Below are 22,152 nucleotides of genomic sequence, written 5' to 3' on the forward strand. Positions count from 1 at the left end.
GTGGTGAGTACAGAAACCACACAGGATCCAGTCTTGACATGGTAAACCTTTGAACACTCCAACTACAGAATTCTCTTGTCGTTTTACATTTTCAGTGACATCTTTTTTTTGCTATATTTATCACACTTTCCAAAACATAAAAATGCTGTTTTATTTAAAATGTGCACTATATGAGAAAAATTAACTCTGCTTCAATTACTTCAAACTATTTCTTTATTAGCAACAGTTGTGCAGTGCTGTCAAGAGGAATTTTAAAACTAAAGTGCCCAATTTGGCGAGCAGACACATCTGTTTTACTTTGCAGTTTATTGTTTTATTTCTTGGGATATGAATTCACAACTATCTTTAACTAAAGACTAAAGAAAAAACATGTGCTGGTAAACCCAACTTCTGCTTTTTTTTTTTTTCATTCAAGGGAAGCTACCTCCCTCAGCTGTCTGCCAACGTGAAATAAATGGACTTGGCAAAAAGTTTATTTAAGTTGGCTTTATTAAGCCAACAAAACACAGAAATCAAGTAAGGGACAGGCAGAAAAATCTGTTTCTTTGAAGTCAATAAAAATCCATCTCCTTAATCCTTTTTTTATTCCAAGGAGTGGTGATTTTTCTCAGCTGGGAATCCAGGGGAACCTTGATTTAGATAATCTGTCTTGCTTAGTTATCTTTTTCCCCAAGGCTTTGCTGACGAACCATCCTTCCCCTTGACACCTGCCACCCTCCAGACTTGCATGCTGGCACATCTGGAGGCAGACATTCTCTAGTTAATCTGGATAGAAAATTTACAAAGAGGCTTTTAATTACGACCCACATTTTAGAAGAACAAAAGCAACAGTAGGTAACGAGCTGAAGCAAAAGGCACACGTAGAAATGACCTGTGGCAGGAAGACGGCTATGATTTGCACCATGCACCGTTCCTGCCCCACCTCTGTAAACCTCTGCCATAACTTTATCGCGTGGTTGTTTACTAGTCAGTCATGGAAGAAAACCCAGTACTCCAAGTGAGTAACTTCTCAATTGGAAGGGATAAGGATAACAAATACGGGTAGTACAAAAACACACTTGTGTTTGAAGATTTTGTGATTTAAAAGGAAAGGCATTATCTCAGCAGAGTAAAAATACAGTGGCATCAAGACAGTCCATGCTTGGCATGATTTAGGTCATATTAGTATGAGGAAAGATTTTCTTACCTAAACTAAAGAGCACCAAGAACTTCAGACACACAAACTCTCGTTGATCAAACTGCAGGGAGCGAAGTTTTGCCACTAGCTCCTGCGCGTGACTCATGAGGTTGTTGAGGGTGGCGCCAGCTTGGGACACTATGAGAGAATAGTCCACCTGCAACACAGAACACAGTCGTTACATGACTGGAACCAGAACTACATGCTCCAGTTGAGACTACTGAGAATTGTGGACAAAATCAGGTTGCCATATACAGACCGCTAGCAGAGGCAACTTTTCCCTTGCAACAGCTTTGAAACCTGCTCTGTTGTAAAATGTGCCACAATTATGCTGATAAATCTACCAGGGTTGATAAGCTTTGTAAGAAATAGATCTCAATTGCCTAAATTTTCTCTCTCTCTCTCTCTATATATATATTCTTTCTGTTATAGAATAACATTGTCACATAAGGTAAATATTTTTAACTCTCAGGGACAAGTTGAAAGAAAAATACACTGTCCACAGTCAAGGAGATCATTCTGTATGTACACAATGACATGAGCTAGTGTACGAGGGAAATAAAGGTGGAGACATATTTCTATTTGTATTATGAGAGTACATTTTAATATCATCCTGACTCAAAATTGCATGCTTGTGAATGATGAATGAATCAAATTTAAAGTATTGTATCTCCTTCCTTCCTTCCTTCCTGGAGGTGGGGTCTGCTACGTAGCCCAGGCTGGCTCTGAGCTCAGAATCCTCCAGAGTGTTGGCATTACACGTGTGTGCCACTACGCATGGCCTTCAGGTACTGTTTTTCTTAGTGATGCCATGAAACCACTACTTTCAAGGGATTACATTAGATCCCAAGGGCTGGAGGAGGGGCTCAGGTGGTATAGTGCTCGCCTTACAAGCACGAGGCCCTGAGTTCAAACCCTGTACTTCCAACCCCTCCCAAAGAAAAAAAATAAACAAATTAAATAAATAAATTGGTTTCCATCAGTATAATTCATCTCTCTCTAAAGACAGCAATGACCTTATTTATAACAAGAATAATTCCTTGATCTGGAAAAACAAAAGGCTTATTTCCCTGTGTACTGAAAAAAAAAAATAACCTAAGGTTACGGGGACATATAAGAAGTTAAGATGTTGGAGAGCTGTCAGTCGCAGAACCAGCACGGCCGCTGTGTTGGGTGGCTGGCAACCCCAGCCTTGCTTTGCTGGGGAGCGCTCGTGCAAGCAGTCGCTCTTTCAGGTGCATTTAATATTTGCTGCAACAGCAGGTTTGTCTGGGAGGCAAGTCCTCATCTGCCACTCACCCAGTGCAGACTTATTAAATTTTCATACTTATTGACATTTCATTACCATAATTGACTGCGCTTGCTTCTCTAGGAGAAGGCACTGGATGCCTCCTAAGCAGGAGAACTGGTCCCTGGAGAAGAATTTGCAATTAAAAACAAGGCAGAATAGATTTTTTTTATTTTGTAAATATGATGAGTTGAATTTTCGGCTTTAACTAGAGAATAGTGGGTGTATAGAAACCTTTTTTCAAGAGGGAGAAAAATTGTGAGTTAGTGGAAAGACAGACCCCCCCCCACAAGGTGTCAATCAGTTTAGAGAAAGTCAACTATGCATGAAAAAGCCACCATTAACGTGTCATAAGAAAGCTCGGGCACCGGGCTCTGAGAGCCTCTGTGTCCTGCTCTGTAGCCATGCCCAGGCTGGCATCTGCCTACTGAATTTAGACAGCAAGTGTTCTAAGAGCTCCTGGAATGCTATTTCAGAACATGGGAAAGAAAGGGTCAGTGCACAGGTAACCTGCACCCAGGACAGAAGATGGACTGAGCTGGGGGGCACTGCAGGGCCCTGGGGGGAGCACTGGCCATACATGGAAAGAGATGCTCAGCTCCGCCTCTGCCAGTCCTCACAGGGAACTTTGTACTTCAAGGAAGCCCTTACTCAAAAGTGGTGTCTGAGCTCTGAATTATTTAAAACCTGCCTGTTCACCTGCTACCTCAGGTAGAAATATAGGCTGAACATCCCTAATCCAGAGATCTGAAATGTCCCCAAACAAAACCTTTTTGTCTGCCAACACAGCGCCACAGTGGAAATAGCTTCCTCACATGACCTCAGGAAACAAACAAACAAAAAAATACAGGTACACTGAAAGTATCCTACAAAGTAATCTTCAGGCTGTGTTGTATATGGTTTATATGAAATATAAATTAATTTCATGCTTAGACATGGGTTTCGGGCCCAAGATAACTCATCATGTATATACAAATATTCCAAAATTTTAAAAAATTGAATTAGAAACACATGGTTCCAGCATTTTGGATAAGGGATGCTAAACCTATAACAGAAACTCTACAGTGACCCAGTAGATGAGTGAATGACAGCAGGCCGGCCCAGTGATGTGGCAGTGGGCCACGGCTGCCCCTTACAATGAAAGGGTGTCATAAGCTAGACAACATATCTCTCCCTTGGTGCCCTCACTGTTAGATGGGCAGTGAAGCCAGACGATGACAAGCGGGTGCTTCCACTTCTGGAATTATTAAGAAATAATCAGGGTTGGACCAATACTGCTAATTTAAGTTTGGAACCAATTGAATGCAGTATGGCTGTAGCTTAATGCATACAAAATACATTTCTATAAAAAAAATTACTTAAGTCCAAAACTAGGAAAATTGTTTCAAATAAAACACAACTTTGTGGTATTGATTTCTTGCTATGAAGATGGGTTTAATTAAATTTCATGTGTGCGTAGTTCCAATAAGTGTATACGGATAAGTTCAAATAATAGAATTCCAGATTTGAAAATGTAGTGTGCTCTAGCAGACAGGAATCTACAAATTGCTCCATAGGATTGCACATTTAGGGAGAGACCTTTGGTGAGGTGGCTCTCAGGAAACCAATTGGCATATCAACAACTTTATAGTCACACACTTATTTACATGCTAACTTGAAGGCTCAAACATGCTTATTAAATGTGGGCTCTGAAAACATTTCTTTCAAGGATAATTTATCAGACTGCACTGCTCTAAGGGAGGAAGGGTGAGTTATTCCTGAAACACACAGAAGTGCAACTTCCTTACATTTCATTACAAACATAATTATATTTTCATTGTTGAATGCAGAGTCTGTGTTCATTTCGGAAGCAGCTGGCCTTGTCTTTTATGTACTTAGTAAAATTAATTTATTGCTCTCTTACATGTAATCGTCATGCCATTAAATTCAGGGACATATTGAAGAAATACTCTGCACCCAGATCCCCTTTTGATAAATTTCTCTCATACAAAGGTAGGAACCATTTTAGCTAAACAGCTTTTAGTCCTAATCTCTGCGATTTTGATGATTGGTGTATTGTAAGATGCCTGTCATTTTAATATGATGACAGTGATAGAAGACAGTCCTTTCCCTTAGGACAATATCACAGTAGCTGGTAATTAGCTGTAATATACAAATACTAAAGTCTGACCTCATGTCAGAGTGCCCTGGTACTTGATTGACACAGGTGTGTGTGTGGTTACTGGGTACAAAAGAATTCCTGTCATAAATTCGAGAACTGATTCGACACTGCCAATATTACTGATCAATTTTATTGCCTTTTTGCTTCATAGTTATTTACCGTGCCCTGATACAGACACCTGATGAAAAGACACCATTAAAACATGAGAGCAAACTCCAGAGCTAAGTGAAAAACCTGGCATGAAACACGTGACCCTCACGTCAGTGCTCGGGCTGACGTCCTGGAAGGTGCCTGCAGTGTATTTCAGTCACTCCAGCTCCGGTTGGACAGGAGAGGACACAAGTCCATGGAGAAATCCAGCCAACTCCCCGGTCACCAGAGAAAAGTGTGGGTTTTAAATCTGTCTTCTCTTTCTTCAAGCATCAAGTAGCAGTTTCCTATTCTCTTCATCTTTCTCTTCCTCTCTCCCTCCCACCCTCCCTCTCTCCCTCCATTCCCTTTCTCCTTTTCTTCCCTTCCCATCAAACCCTAGGCTTCACAAGCATCTACCACCGACCTACATCCCTCACTTTAAAAATTCAGTCTCGGCCAGGCATCAGTGGCTCACAACTGTACAAGGAATGTGGGAATTTATCATGAGCAATTGTGAGGTAGAAAACACTGTGGAGTTCAGGTGAAGGCTTATCCAGCAATTCCTCATCAGTTCTCCTTTGGGAGCATATGAAGACCTGATGTCAGCCTCCGATTGCTAGGCAGAGGATGGTCACATGGCTTTGCTGTAGGGTGCAGTGCTCCCTTCTAGAAGCTGTGTCACCTAGCCAGTGTTGAATGCCTACCCTTTCTCCTCCCACCTCCTCCTGGAACTCTTCTGGCATCACAGCTGAGCCTGTGCCAGGGCCTCACTTGTGAAAGCGCGCAGGGCACAGTCCATGGGAAGGGCGGTCATGGGTGTCATGAATAGAATGGAGGAATTCCGTCTCTTATCACTACCACTGCAGGGCGGGGGGGGGGGTGTCACACCCCTCACATTTTCATTTCCCTTCACTTATCATGCGATCAGAAATATTTGTTACTAAGCAAAATCATTTCTTCCTCACCTAGAGCTGAGTGCCAACCAAACTGTCTGTAGGTGCATGTTGCCTGCTGTGTCAGTATAATGTAAGATTTAATTTTTTCCCCCATGATAGCAACATTATGACTTCTATTCTTGTCTTCAAGTTCACAGCCCACACAAATCCATGGCAGGAGGTAATTATGTCTCTGTGGCAACACTTTTACTTAAAGAAGTAGGAAATCTCCTTATTTAGAATATAGGTACCTGAGATCAAACCTAGAACTGCTAATCAATCAATTGATCAATCAATAAAAAATATGGTTTCCAAAGACTGGAAGACAATTCTAACAAAAACAGTAGGTTTCGTCGTGGTGCCATTATGAGGAATATTTTTCTTCTTCTTGTTTCTTTTTTCTTAATGCTGAAATTATTTTATAACAGTATATGGTAAGCACATTAAAATTGCTTCCGAATAATTTAAATTTACCATTGCAGTGTGTTTATAAGACCACTCCTCCACCCTGAGAAAACTATCACAACAAAAAAGAACATAAAAAAGCTCATGTTGTTAGTTTCCATAAAGAGAAATGAATCCGCTGCTCTTGGAAGTTCCCAAGAGGCTGCTGGGCACTGAACTCGTACATGAAGACCAAATTAGAAAGCTGTGTGAAGGCGAGCTCTGTAGCATCTGTCAGCTACACAGAAAGGTGAGATGGCGTGTTGGTTAAGAATACAAATTCTAAGCTGGGCACAGTGGCAGGCACCTGTAATCCCAGCTAATTGGGAGGCTTGAGGTGGGAGGATCAAAATAGTGAGACCTCTGTCTCAAAAATAAGTAAGGGTTGGGGTGGGGTGTGGCTCAGATAGAGCACCTGTCTACCAATTGTGAGGTCCTGGGTTCGAACCCCAGTACCACCAAATGATCATGATAGTAATAATAATATAAAAATAAAACAAACAATATTTGTTTTGCCACCTTGCATCAGGTACCTCATCTCCCTTTGTCTCAGTTCCTGATCTGCAAAAAGGGGACGATAATGTTTTCTGCATTGAACAGTTGGCTTCGTAAATGCTAGCCATCTGTCTATTTTTGACGACTTCGAGTTTTTATATCAGTGGTTTATGGAACTTTTCCTTGCAACCATTCTCTCTTGTGGCTATCATTATAGCCACAGGACAGGTGAGGAGACTGAAGCTTGAAAGGGCTTGCTCAAGAATGACATAGCTGGTTACGTTTTTGGAATGGGGACACAAAACAGGTTGATCTGTTAGGCTGAGTATACACACACACACACACACACACACACACACACACAATCCTGTATGCACACTCACCATTTCCACAACAAACCCACACAACTGCACTGATAATGCAAATAGACTCTAGCCAGACTAATCCCAACACGAGAGAGACTGAGACAGAGGTCATAAGTTTGAGGGCAGCCTGGGCTACATGTCGAGACCCTGTTTTAAAAAACAAAACAAAACAAAACAAAAACTACCTATGGGTCAGTTGTTATTAGAATGTAAATCTAAGAAGAACTGTGTCTCTTTTTTCTGGTTTTTTTTTTTTTGTTACTTCCATATATTCCTGTTTTTCACAACCACTTTTTCTCTAGAATACTGTTTTATGTTTTTTTATACTTAATATATTCCTTTCCTTTTAAAATCATTGTTTTAATTAGCTTCTTAAGATTGACGTACACCAAATAATTTATTATTCTTGTGACTTTTGCGGCTTTGACAAAAACCTAATTTCCCTGGTCCTTTGAATTCAGTAAAGTATTTACCATTCCAAGAAAATTGTACTTGGGGATTTTCAACTGTCTCCCAAGTGTACAGGCCAGGAAGCAGTTATAGCAGTGAAAAGTGACTTACTGTTGGAATCCTAGGCTCATGAGAGTTGGCTGGAGGGTGGAGAAGAGACGAGCAAGACAGGGAGCCGGGGTGGGATGGTTACTGTGGGTTTTGGGTCTTAGTTATTTTAGTTCAGCCTTTGGGTAAGAGGTACAAGAGTTCCGTTTAGTACAGTCCTTTCACATTTATCATGGGTTGAACATATTCAGCATGGCAGTTGGTGTAGCATTGTGTGAATGTCATGTTGCAATCAAATATCTTTCTGGGGCTGGATGTAGTTCAGCTGTACAGTGTGTGCGCTTAGCATACATGAGGCTCTGGGTGTGATCCCCAGAACTTGCCCCCTATAGACATTTTCTTTCATTCTGTGAAGAGGTTATGTGCTTTGCAAAGTCTTCCTCGAAGCACTTTGTGAGTGTGTTTTTTGTTTTTTTGAGACAGGTTCAAATTACGTAACCCCAGCTGGCCTTGAACTCAAGATCCTCCTTCCTCTGCCTCCCAAGTGCTGGGATTACAGATGTGCACCATTATGCCCAGCTCTGTCACAGTACTTCTGCTTTCATTTGTTGTAACTGCATGAAGCCCAAAGAAAGGTTTAAAATGCCTTGTCTAGCTTATTTCATGATCGAAAATAAAGATTGCATTCATAGTAGCCATAAATGAGAATCACCAATCCCAATTCTCTTGGATTGGTGGAGCAACCCAAGGGAGGGGCTTTGATCGACCTCTGGCTCATGTTCAGGGTCGGGGGGGGGGGGGAAGCAGGAAGACTACGACTGCAGGAAGAGCTTGAGAAAAGACGCTGTCCCCCCCCTTCCATTCGGACGCAACATACCAAGCGGTGATAATTGACAGTAAACGCTGTACCGTTATTCGCTCTGTGATTGTTCTCGGTTGTAAAAATCAGAGACAAGAAAGGCACTTTCTCTACTTTTTAAATAGCAATTACCTTTCCCAGGAGCAGCACTTAAATCAAAATGAAACGGAAAATAAGGAAGATTTCTAAAGAGCAGGGAAGGAACGGTACAAACCCATTTCAGGTCTTAAAACTCTGAAGGGAAGGAAATGGAATTAACTTGTGAGCTGAGTCTTGTATTTCTAACGCAGCTCCTGGTTGGGGGGGGGTTGGGAGGGGAGGTGGGAGGCATACCCAGTGACTGGACTCAGAAATGGATACATCTCCTCCAGAGGCTTGGCACACTTGGTGAAACCAGCAAACAAAAATTTGAAAGCTAAGCCCATTTTCTTATCTAGAACACTTTCTCCCAAGAAATGTAGAGAGCAGGGACCAGGCAGCCACAGACACGGTCAGATTGATCCAGTCTGTACAAACTCTGAAACAGTGCTTGCCTTTAATTTGATTGGAAAAGTGTGATTTATTAATAACACAGCAAATGGTGTGGAGATGGCTTTTGATTTTCAAATATGCACTGCTGAGGTTTCACGCATATAAACATTTATGGCTGGATGTAAAAGATCACGGTGCCTAAGGACCAGAGTCACCGATGCTGCAGTTCGCTGAACAGGCATGACCCAAGCGCACACAGGAATCATGGTGTTCCATGCACTTGACTTTACTAAACCATCAGCTGCAGGGCAGAGGGTAAAAAACCCAGAGGCACTTGCCCAAATTCTACAAAGGAGAACTTAGACCATTAAGTGGGGTCTCTCATTCTCCAGATGTCTACGTGGAGGTCTCTCTTCCTTTAAGTCTTGCTCAAATGTCATTTTCTCCATAAGGTTAAACCAACCATCCAATTAAACACCACAATCCACGAGTCACGCCGCAGCACACATCTGTGGATTCATGCCGATTCCCACTTCCTACTGGTTTTTTTTTTTTTTTTTAATTTGTCCTTCTTTTCTTCAAGGAAAAGCACTTTGAGCTCTAATAAATTGCAGGGGTATTTTTTTGTTTGGGTTTTTGCGGGGAGAGGGGCAGTACTGGGGTTTGAACTCAGGGCCTCACCCTTGCTAGACAGGCACTCTACCACTTGAACCACTCCACCAGCCCTTTTTTCTTTTCTTTACTGTTATGCTGGGTAGAAAATACTGTGACATTTATAAAGGTTCTTATAATGTATCAAATATATTATACTTGAATTCACCCCTTCCACTACTACCTTTCACCCACTCCCTCCCATTCCTGGAACAGATTTGACAGGCATCATTTTTGCATTTACATACACATGTACACAGTATTTGTACCATATTCATCCCCCGCCTCGCCCCCCGACTGTTCCGTCTTCCTTGCTGGGCAGGCACTCTACCACTTGAACCATTCACCAGCCCTGTTTTGTGATGGGTATTTTGAGATAGGGTTTGCCTAGCCTGACTTTGAACCATGATCTTCCTGATCTTTGCCTCCTGAGTAGCTGGGATTACAGGTGTGAGCCACCAGCACCCTGCTTATTGCAGTGTTTTGTACTAGCATTGCTGCCAGCTGTCAACTGCTCCCTGCTACAATGTTAAGTTCCATAAGAACAGGATTTTTTTGTTTGTTTAGTTCACTAATATATGCTACGGCCTGAGAACAGTGACTAACAGACAGTAGAATGTTCAACACAGTAAGCCCACCTTTTTTATGGACTTATGTCATTTTGAACAAGCAAGGTCATTCATAAATAAATAAAGAAAGAATCATCAAGCAAGCAGAAGAAACTTCAAAAGCAAAACATTGAAATTCTCGCACACATTACACAGCTGAGGTGATACAGCTCATTCAGCTGTGTTTAAATCGTGTGATTTGCTGAGTGTCTCCCTTCCCTTAATTTTGTGAAAATCTGCCTCCCCAAAGCCAGCTATGTCCAAAAAGCAAGGTAAATGTAATCCTCCCAAGCCAAAAGGGGCATGCAATGGGCTTAATTGAAGTGTCAGAGTGAAAATCTGAGCTTTGTTGAAAGGTGGCATTACTTCAGGGGAAGCTGGGTGTTGTTTGGGGAAAATGAGTCAGGCATCCACACCCACTGCTGAACTCTGTGCAGTCTGAGTTTTCCTCAGCAGCGGCCACCATGACACCAGACCCTCGCAGATACCAAGGGTCTACTGCAAATACTTTTTCTTTTGCTTGCGGTGCTAAGGATTGAACCCAGGGCCACGCACATACGAGGTGCACTTGACCACTGGAGTTATATCCCAGACTAATAAATATTTCTCTTATTTTTGTCCTTATTTTCAATTTTGACTTTTTTAATTTTAATTTTATTTTAGCATTTTTATATTTACTTATATGTGTATACATTATTTGGGACACCTTCCCTTTCCCCTCACAAATATTTCTTGACTCAACAAAAACCTAATCAGAAAGGAGTAAAGCCTAACAGAAATTTTTTTCCCTTTCTTTTTGAATGACTGACTCTGAAAATGGAACTCCTGTCCCTTCTCACATACTGGTCTTTATGCAAGTATTTCAACTGTATGTGACATTTGACTCAATCTTGTCTACTAATAGAATCCCCAAAATAGCAAGGCTGCTATGACTTACAAGGTTTTCTCAGTAGCTAACAAACAAGTGTGGATGCTAAAACAGAAGCTGAGGGGGAGACCCCGGATTGATTTAGCAGTGGTCCTGGACTTTCCATCCCTGTGGCCTGGAGGCAGAAGACTAGTGATTATGTTTGCTTTTACAAGTTCATCTGTAATGATCAGAGCAGGAACGGAACGCACCAAGTCATCATTTCTAAATTATTTGTAGCCAATGTCTCCCTTTGAAAGCACAAGCGTGCTTCTGACCTAGTTAAATTCCTGCCATTCTGAACATGCTTAATAAAAAGATGCTTTTCCCCCCCTCCACACTCACTTGTTGCCCAGTAACCAGGAAGATGGATCCTTCCTTTCCGTGTACCACTTGTCGGTAAATGTGGTCGAGGATTAAGAGTTCACTCCAGCAATTCTGAAGCAGCTTCATTTGGTCATCAACCTGCAATCAGAAAAAGAAAACAAAATGAGTCATTCACTACCTTTTTGTTTTTGCATAATTTTCCACAAGAGAAGCAACAGAAGGAGGTCTTTGACAATGGTCTACAAAGGACACTGCTCAGAATTTACACCAGTGCTCCTGAAAACCATTACTTCATTTAGACAAATACTTTATAGGAAACATATAAATACTTAAAGTTAAGTGTTTATAATCAATGAACTGCGAGGAAAAGACACCCTATTACTTTGGCTAGCTAGCATTAATAGAGCTATCAGCATTTGGTTGCAGGAAGAACAGGTGCTTGGGACTGTCCTCAATAGACCCTGCTAGCATGAACCCAAATAGTACATGCTCTCCTAATGTGTAGAGAGGTATTAATTAGCAAGTGGTCAAACTGAGAGGCTTTACAGAAAATCAGCACGACAGCCCAAATGACTTGTGATGAGGGTACACTGCCTGTACCTGTCAGGAGCATGAGCTCAAAGTCCAACTGTGCCAGGCTCTGAACAGAATGTTCACCAAGCATGTTCTCAGCATTAACCTGTATATGATTTATGACTTAGACAATTTTTCCACAAACTTTCCACGCTTCAATTCCCAAGAGCAGTATCTCCTTTACAGGACTGCTGTGACGATTCAAGTGAAAAGTGCAGGGTCCTCGTGGGTATTTTTCACATGGTCCATCTTGCCCTGAAGGGAGCTGTGATTTTCAAGGACAAAAACCCATCTAAGTCATGTACTGTCCACATGGCACAGTCTAAATGTGGGGGGAATATAGACCACCTCCATGGCTATTTAAAATAGCTCCCTCATCGTTGTGTAAGATACGCCAGCCTCAAACCTAGGTGTACCCAAATGCAGGGGCCATGTTTGAATGTATACTATGCTTTATAAAAATAATACCTGACATTTATGAGTTGTGCGTTGTTTTAGATCTGACTCATAGAATATGCCTTTGAAGTTAGCAGAACTGGTACCATTCCTTTCAATTCTCAAATGAGAAAATGAGGTCTCAGAGCAGCTCAGGAGCACGCATAGAGTTACGTTTCTCAGGCTTGTGGTGTGGCTCAAGTGGTATAACAACTGTCTTAGCAAACGTAAAGACCCTGAGTTTAAACCTCAGTACCACCCTCCGACAAAAGAATTCTCTTCCCCCCTCTCAAAATTAGGCTGACTTCAAATTGCACTAAGTCATAGAATTTTATAAATCAACTTAATTTCTAAAAGGCCAGTCAATGGGACTTTGGATTGTTGACACAAGAGCTCGTAGCCACCTTATTTCCATCAGGCCAGGACATATGATCAAGACAATACCGAACTTGGCACAAAAACAAGGATCTGAGACACATCTCTACCCTTTCCAGCTCTGAGAGGTTGGCCAAGCCATTTCATTCTCAAGCCTGATTTTCTTAGCTAAGAATGTGTGAAGTAAGCCTTGTGAGTACAGTGGATGGAAAAGCCTTTGTAGAGTATAAAGCATTACACAAACAGAAACTCCTAACTGAAAGGCCATATAAATTTTGCTTAGAGGGCTAGCAGAGTGGCTCAAAGTGGTAGAGTATCTGCCTACTAAGTGTGAGGCTCTGAGTTCAAACCCCAGTACCTCCAAAAAAAAAAAAAAGAGAGAGAGAGAGAAAGGGGCGCTCAGTGGTATAGTGTTTGCCAAGTATTTGTGAGGGCCTGGGTTCCAGTTCCCCCCCAAATTGCAATTGTATAATTTAAGTATCATCCAGCTCTCTGACCAGTGAAGGCTATCCCAAGTACACTTCCATCGGAAGAAAACTTAAACTAATAAGCTGGTTCTGACCCAAAGAATTTCACTCGTTAAGTAGCTATTTTTTGAGTCAATTATTTGTTGGGTATAAGTGCCCAAGCCTAGGATAAAATGGTGAACAAGGTCAATACAGTCCCTGCCTCTGGGAATGGCTTAGTTGACAGTGGGAGTTCATGTCCTTCCTCAGAGGACAGTCTGCAGAGTGTATGGGGATATTACAAGTCAGGCTGGGGACAGCAGCTTCTGTCGCCTGCCTGAATGTTCTCTGCCAACAGCTTCCCCAGGGAACTGTGGCCTACCTCCCTGCATGCATGTCATCGCACCCAGAACAGGTCCTTGCAGTCACCCCTCAGATACTAATGAAGGGGGATTTCAAAACAAGGTGCACTTTGCTCCTCCAGGTTTTATTACATTCTCAGACGTTATCAGCATCTTACTTCTCATTTATCAGTCTATGATGGCAATTTGGCTCCAGTCATTTTTGTTTCGTGTGATATGAAGTTCTGGTTATTTATTTAGTGCTCATTTCAGGGAAGCCCAAAATACTGCACTTTGAGACTGTCTCCCCAGAAACAATGACCCACACATCAATAGCGCACAGGATTTCCACATGGGTGGGGCCATACGGACTCTCTAAGGTCCATTTATACCTATATAAAGGAGACTTCAACAAAACAGTGCATTATCCCCACTTTTCAGGATAAAAAAAAAAATCAAGAGCTAGGAGACTCTCTGCTGGTCACATAGAAAAGGAGAGGTGAGTGGATGGTAAGAAAATCATGTTTTCAGAAGCCGAGTCATCAAGGCACCTTTCTCTTCCTTTGCAGCAGATGGTCCCCTGCCTTTCATATATAACATGCCAGAAATAATTATGCTGACAGTTTGCATTTAAAATTATAAAATACAGCTGGGCACAGGTAGCTCACGCCTGTAATCCTGGCCACTTAGGAGGCTGAGATTGGAAGGATCTCAGTTCCAGGCTAGCTCAGACAAATAGTTCTACAGACCCCATCTCCAAATAACCAGAGTAAAATGGACTGGAAGTGCGGCTCAAGCAGTAGAGCACCTGCTTTGTGAGCATAAAGCTCTGAGTTCAAACCCCAGTGTCACCCCCCCCAATATTCTACCTTTCTTTTAGAATGTCAAGAATACACTTTCACAATCTATGTATTGCCCGGTTCCTAGGCTTCTTTGGAAATTGCTGGAGTGGGTGACACTGAGCATGACTACCTCCCAAAAGCAAAACTTCATTTTTTGGTTTTTATACACTGTGGGTATAATATAGAGGATCTCCTGGAATTTCTCTGTTTTCACAAAATTGGTTGTCTGTCTTCCTTTAAGATGCCCTCCATAGTGCCCAGTGATTTTAACAAATGCCTACTAAGTGAAAGGACCAACAACTGATTACTTTTACCTGGGCACTTGCTGGCTCTCCCCTGGTGCATGTCAGGTACCTAGCCCACCTGTTACCAAGCGTCGCCTTCGGTGGCTGTGAGCTGAAGATAACTGAGCAGGCAGTGAATGTACAGCCTGAGTCTTGCCACTTGTGCCCCAGTCTGCACCTACAGCTGGCCACTGGTAAACACCTCTTGACTGATTGTCATTTCAACGCCCTTCCTAAGCAATTGATTCCTTGTTTTAATGCTCTCTAAGGAGGCTTTCCACACCACCTTCCATTTCATTATTTTCCATAATTGATTGTATTTTATATCATCTGAAAATTGGCAAGTGTGAAGCTTTGCTGTGCTTTGGATGACATCATTTTTATGCAGTGCTATGAATTAATGAACAGGATAAATCTGGTGGCTGACTTGTTCTCTATCTCTCGATAAGAAGTGCTAACAACTAAAATTTTTTTTCCCTTTAGAAAACAGATTTTTAAGGGATGACACCCAGGGGTAAGAGGAGAAAACTAATCTGTTTCTTTTGAGTAAGTTCTCCAGGTATTAATGCTGTCACTGAACAAGCTAGGGTGGCATTTGAGGAGCCCACAAAGGGGACCAGAGGGGATAAGTCTAATTACATATCAAAACCTCTCACTGGTAGTTAACAGTACGACCTCATGTAATCCTGCGTTATCAGCTGTCATAAAAGGAAGGGCTTATCTCAGAAACCTAGTTACTCATCAGAGAAACTATTTATACTGATGTTATAGACGAGGGCAAAGGAACACAGTCTCACATTGTTGTTAGGCACAACTTCCCACCACCCAGACTGTTAATCAATAGAAACGGGCACTTTCTCATTCCAAGAGTGGATTTGGCAAACAACTAGAAAAAGAAAAATGTGTAGCTTTTTCTCGGTCCCACGTTCAACTTGTCAAAACCTTGTTGTAGCCCCCTCCACGTTACCTTTGAACGGTCCAGCGACTGAGCTGCAATTTCATTTCCCTCTTGCTGAGGCTTTGTAAAACTGACAACATGAGTCATTGCGGTTCAGCTTTGAGAAAGATATTTTTAGGAAAACACTGTACTGAAAAAATGGACATGAACCATTTCTTATTTCTAACAATCAACTTGGTGTGCCAGGCCCTGTGTCAGAAACAGGGAAACGGGTGACGAAGACATTTCTGCCTTCAAGAATGCACATCCCAGTGAGGAAAAAGCACTTGACTCCACTCCATTCCCTGGGGAGACTTCTGGGGGTAGAAAAGCTGAGTTTAAGTAGAACTTCACCTTGCAGAATCACTTACCCTACCCCCTTTTATTCCTCACTCCCTCCTGCTAGAATAGCTCTTGAGTCAAGGTAAAATTAAAAAGCAAAAAACAACCAACCAAAATATTTAAGTTTCTTTTGCTTTCTGGCAAAAAAAAAAAAAAAATAGAAGAAATACCTCAGGTGGATCACTATGTCTTTTTGTGGCAATGATGACATTTATAGAGGCCTATTCAAAACCAGAGAGAAAAAAAAATCAAAAGCCAAACAAACCTCAATTGACTTCACAAATCTCACTGCTTTGGGCAAGACAGACACACCACTGCTTTAATCTTTTTACTGTTTTTATAAAGAACACTGATGATTATCTAAAACCTCTATAATAAACAGCTACAAAGTCCAGGAAAAAATGATTTCACATTAACAATGATTAAACAAGCACTAAACGCAGTCCTGTACAAGAACTAACAGCCAGAAAAACTCCCTAGTCAATGGTCACAATAGTCAATAGATTATACCCAGAAGCCTCCCTGCTCCACAGTAACCAGCAGATTCCTGTATGCCTTCTGATTGGGCCGCTGTTGTTCCACAATACAGGGACCTAGCTGTCAACATGTTGCTATCTGGCCCCTTTCTATGTTTGTCTCCCTTCCCAGGAACTGAACTCTCAGACCAGGGAAGCAGGAGGCCGAGGGGTTTAATTGCATTATCTGCCTCTGCTTTTCCATTCCCACCAGGCTCCAGGGCTTTCACTTATTTCCCGTCCTGTCCAGGTCAAGACAATGTCCCTAGAATGCAGACTGAGAGAGCTGACTTGCTTCTTCCCTCTTGCTCGCCTCCGTCATACCCATGGTTTCTCTAAGTATCTGTTTTGTTCATGCTGTTCCACTGGAAATGAGCCTCTTCCGAATTCCCTAGGCTTTCCTTCGAAGGTCTCCACGAAAGCAGAGCTCCTTAACAGGAGTGCTGGGAATAGGTTACCAGTGTGCCAGCTGACCCTCCGGCCAAGGGTGGCATGGGGACAGTTGCCTCTGACCAATGCAAGCACTTCTATTGACATTGGTGTGTCCTGCGCATATGATCATCTTTTATGAGGGCCAAGTGATAAAACTGATGGTGGGGCTCTCTGTTGATACTCATTTCCCAAGTCATCCTCCTTCCCATGACACAGACCCCTGCTGCTCATTGCCAACTTGCTGTGGTGTACAAGAATATATAGAAGTTTCTGCTGCTACTGGGAAACCCTTCAGTGGGGCTCTCAGGTCCTGATCTGAAAGCTTTCCTTTTGGGAACTTTCTGTACCCTAAGGAGAAATGGTCTCTATGGTTCACGTTAATACACTAAAAAAAAAAAAAAAATGAGATCAAGTGAAAGCTTTACATGCATGAAGTCATTTAGTCTTCAGTGAAGCAGGACTTAGGACACTCTTGTTTTATCAATGAGGAAACTGAGGCACAATATTCCTCTGCTAAGTAGCAGAGCCAGGATTTGAAAAGTTCATGATCCCTAGTGGCTAGTCATATAGGATTAGCCCATCTAAATTATCCATCAGCACCCTGAGAAGCCACCCCAAAAATTACTTCCTCAGGAAGACCTCCTGGCCAGCTCCATCCCACGATGATCACTTCTGCTGGCATGCAGCCTTCTATCATACATTAACCAGTGTTAGCTGACTTGAGTAGTACCAATTTCTTAAGCTAGGGGTTCAAGTTTCAGGCATCCATGGACTTGGGAAATTTTGGACATAATCCTTTTAACTGTTGGAGAGAGCAGATTTTTGAGCATTTCATTCACGGGAAATAATAGGTGGCTATCACACAGTTGGGCCCCATCTTTGGAGGGTTAGTTGTGAAGTGAAGGAATGGAGTGGTGTTTGGGAAGCACCCAAGAGGGTTGTCAGCACAAAGAGGAGACAGAAAATGAAAGAGCTCGGTTCAGGGTCACTGAGGGCAGGATGTCAAAGCCCTAGACCTCACGATACCCCAAGGGAACCTCTCTGTCACTCAGGGTCCAACAGTAGACCATGATAAGCATGAGGAGTGATAGCAGCAGGCTTGCCAAGTCCTCAGTGTAGGAAATCATTAAAAATCTGTACTAGAGAGCTTCCATAAAAATTGTTATTGAATTTCTTTCAAAGTTTAATGCTTTCAAAGAGAGGTTCACTTATTCAGAATATCCATATGCACGGTGTACCTTATTCCTTATTTCCCAGGGATGCAAATTTGATATTATTTTATACAAAGATGTGCTAATGCCAGAGGGAAATGTCAATCTTTTCTTTATATAAATGAGTATTTTTAAGGTTTAAAGATAATGATAAATATCACTACTGAGAAATATATCAAAATCGGGGAATATAATATAATTTAGCCAGTTTCAGACGGAATTATAGCTACAGTCCCTGAATTTGTCAATTCATTGTTTTATGTTTTGCAGTGCTTGGGATCAAACCCAGGGCCAGTACCTGCTAGGCAATTAACAGCCCCAGCTGAATTCAGAAAATCAAAGGACAAATTTTGACCACCATTTACTCCTCCTATTAGCTGTATCTCAAAAAGCTTCTTGTTGAAATATTAAATAATTATAAGCTAATAGTAAGTTCCTCATTTAGAGAGGCCAACCAGATTTTTCACACACTGTCCTACTAGAATTTCCTGTCCTTCAGTGTCCACATGCAATCATAGATAATTCTTGCAGTCTGACTGCAGTGGGACAAAAAGGGACTGTGACTACTTCTGCTTGTGGCTTATGGAATCATTCACATTTTGTGGCTTCAGAGTCAAAGCACCAACATAAGCAAAGAGATAGGAAGAAAGAGGTCTCTCCATTCATCGACCGACGGTCAAGTTTATCAATACTTCCCCTAAGAGCTGGCTTGGACGTGATGATTCAGGCTTGCAAAGGGGTGATTCTTCCATGTGCTTGAATTTTTTTTTTTAACAAGAACACAGCAATTAGATTGTTGATAAACTTCACCATTAACACAACCTCAGATTCTGTCAAGCTGTCATTAAAAAGAATTTTTTGTGTGTAAAGAAATGGTTGCCCTAGAAGTCATTTATCTTGGCAGACTGTAAATACACTCCCAATCAACAATAAATCAAACAGCATATATTAGAGTTGGATGTTATAGAGACTTGAATGAATATATGACCTAGTTCTTATCAACAAGGACTTTAGGAATGAATTGAGCAAACTGTGCAAACTAATTAGTACACAGAGCAGCATACAAAGTCTTAAACTCTGTGGAAACAATAATCAGAAAATGAGGGCAGTGGCTGTATGTAGTTCACAGGTAGAGCACTTACCTACTATGTGTGGGGCCCTAAGTTCACTCCCTAGCACTACAAAAAGGAAAGAAAGAAAATGAATACAGACATCCTTTAAAAACATTCGAAAGCAGTTTATATGCACATGTGATAAAAATGGAGGGCATAACACATAAGGAAATGGAGATAAAGGGGAAATAAGGAAATAAGTCAAAGCCAAGAATAGGATCTGCACCCCAAATAAGCACTGTGTTGATTCTATTGGGCCTCACTCTGGTTCCCCATATCCAGAGCACAATTACTAACATGATTTGTAGTGTATGAGAGAAGATCAAAGCACTTAACCTGCAAAACAACTTCCCCCAACACTGAACTCCTGAGAGAATTCCCTCAGTGGTTTTCAGGGAGGGTTCTAGGTGCCATGTCACCCTACACTCCCAAGAACACTGCTGTAGGACCTACAAATACATAACTTCATAGAGTTCCTCTTGACACCCGAGTGTAAAATGTTAAGACAATTGGGTCCAAGAACACAACTTTCTGATGGTCTGTTTGATTTCCAAGAGAAACTCAGACAATCCAGAAATGGAGAAGACATGTATCACTAATGGCTTTGCCTGTGGCTGTGGGCTCCCAGTCCTGGGCTCCTATCTTGGCATTCTCACTTACCATGTGACGTTGGGCAAAGGACTCAAATTCACTAAACCCCAGCTACTTTCACAGTCATTGTTTTGGTCAGATGACTTGCACATAGCAGACACTCTATAAATGGTAGGTACCCCTCCATCTAAATACATAAAAGAAGGCAAAATACAAAACGTGCTAAGTGGAGCACAAAGAAAAAAATACAGTGATGGAAAAAACTGATGAGCTAGAAGAGAAAGACTTTAAAGTAGATTAATGTGAACTATTTTCCAGTGCTTTCTCTTGCTGCCTATTGTTTCGTTTATGACCACAACCTGTTTCCTGTCCTCCAGTTTAGAAATCTCCTTTGTAATTAAAGCAATGCTCTCCCATGTCTGACCCAGCAGAATAGTCAAGCAATGAAGACTGATTCCTTTTAAGGCATGGTATATTTTCTGTTGGTTTGCTCAGAATGTCAAGAAAGCATCTGTGAATATGGAGGTCATTGTCCTAACAGGGTAATGAAGGCATGCTTGTGATTCCTATTTGCAGACACTACCTTAGCATCCAGGTGTGCAGCAGGCCAGCATCTGGCACCAGCGATTAAGACTTAAATTAAGGAAGATTATGGCTGCTCTGTACCTTGTGAAGCAGACACACAATTGAGGTCCTGGGGGTAGCAGGTGGGGAAGGAAGGGATTATTGTTGAGGACATGCTCAGTGTCCCGTAAGGTCACTTAACAGGACTCCTTTCATTCTAGACTGCATTTCAAAGCCATAAAAAAAAAAAGTGTTTAGAAGCTAGCTAAAATGTCCTTGGATCTTTTTTGGCTGGCTGCTTCAATCAGGCAGTTGGCCAAAGAAAGGAGGAAAAAAAAAAAAACCCAGTGGCCTAAATATCCTTCACCAAAAATACAGCTAAAATCAGGGCAGAAGTAAAGGAACAGTCCCCAAGGACGGCTCTGTGATGGGAATTCTCTGGGTACAGACACTCCTGAGAGAATTCCTCCACTGGGCTCCCCAGGGATATGCTAAAGGCTTCACACAATTTCAATTTTCCCTTTAGGTCACTATGTGTGGGCTCACTCTGTGCCTACAAAGATACCCAGAAGCGGATTCCTAGAGGAGTAGCAATTGGGCAAGAGTCATAGAAGTCAAAAGTTTGGCCTCAAAGTAGAATGGTTATTTCTAAGTAAAACAAATAATTTTTATTTTGTGAAGTTTCTCAATATTGGAAAATGTTCATTCTGGTCCTATAAACATAGTGTATTAACACAAATAGTTCCTACAAACTTCCTGCCTCTGACACCATGAATGGCCTCTCCTCTTATAACCCAGATTGATGACACCCCTTACTTTTCTGTGCTGAGTCACACCTGTCCTGGGCTCATAATCAGAGTTTAATTAATATTTGCTTGATGAAGGCTGAAAGGATCGAACTAGCTTTAGTCCAATGACTTCATGTTACAGAAGAGGAAACTTGGAGAGTGGTGTGGGGGTAGGCTGTGATTTATTGAAGGTGACTCAGGGACGAGAATCAGGATTGGAATCCAGGTGTTCTGAATCACAGAACCCAGTGCTCTTTCACTATGCTTTTGCATATAGGAATAGAGCAATCTTCTCATTTCTTCTCTTTTTGTTTTTAAAATACAGTTGTTATGGTTTGAATGTTAAGTGTCCCTCAAAGGCTTGGCCCCCAGGTGATGGCACTATAGGGCCTAATGGGAGGAAGTTAGGTAATTGGCAGCATGTCCTTAAAGAGGATATTAGGACCCTGGGAACCCATCTCTCTCTCCCACCACCCCTCCCCCACCCCCAGCTTCCTGGCCACCATGAGGTGAATAGCTTCCTCTGCCAAATGCCACTGCCACCATGATATACCACCTTAATACAGATCCAAAAGCGAATGGGCCAACCATGGACTGAAACAACTGAAATGGTGAATGAAGATAAGTCTTTCCTCCTTTTAGGTTGATTATATCACGTATTTTTTCACAGCAGTAGAAAGCAGATTAATACAGAAACATTGTCCCAATTTCTTTCCTTCAAGGAAATACATTAATGGTAATTTGATTTCTCTATTTCAAATGTAAACAAATTTGTGGCTTGGGAAGTAAGTCGCTTTGAAGGCTTCAAAGTACAAAACCACGTAAATACCAAGTAATAGAACCTTGGAATTATCTGGAGGGAAAACCTAGATAGATGCTCTTCATGGTTGAGACTGTGAAGATGACTCTGGATGAGGACCTAGTATTTACTTAATCCCAACTAAGGGAAGAATGAGGTTCTTATGGGTTTGATAAAGGCATGATGAAGAAGCAGCCCAGAGATAAAGGTAACACTGTCTTCATACTTTTTGAAAATCCACAAATTA

The 22,152-nt window shown here is 41.7% G+C and overlaps 1 protein-coding gene across 6 annotated transcripts in view; it reads right to left on the reverse strand.

Annotated features, from left to right (window-relative positions):
• The window catches only part of Nr5a2 (nuclear receptor subfamily 5 group A member 2), a 130,953-nt gene that overhangs the window by 49,566 nt on the left and 59,235 nt on the right, over window positions 1–22,152 (reverse strand). For all 6 annotated transcript variants that reach the window (XM_020186838.2, XM_020186837.2, XM_074048691.1 and 3 more), the window contains 2 exons: window positions 11,337–11,456; window positions 1,187–1,334 (listed from right to left, as the gene is read on the reverse strand). In XM_020186838.2, coding sequence (XP_020042427.1) covers window positions 1,187–1,334; window positions 11,337–11,456 — 268 coding nt within the window. The remainder of the gene's footprint in view (window positions 1–1,186; window positions 1,335–11,336; window positions 11,457–22,152) is intronic.

This window comes from Castor canadensis, chromosome 11, assembly GCF_047511655.1.
Source record: "Castor canadensis chromosome 11, mCasCan1.hap1v2, whole genome shotgun sequence".
NCBI classification, from domain to species: domain Eukaryota; kingdom Metazoa; phylum Chordata; class Mammalia; order Rodentia; family Castoridae; genus Castor; species Castor canadensis.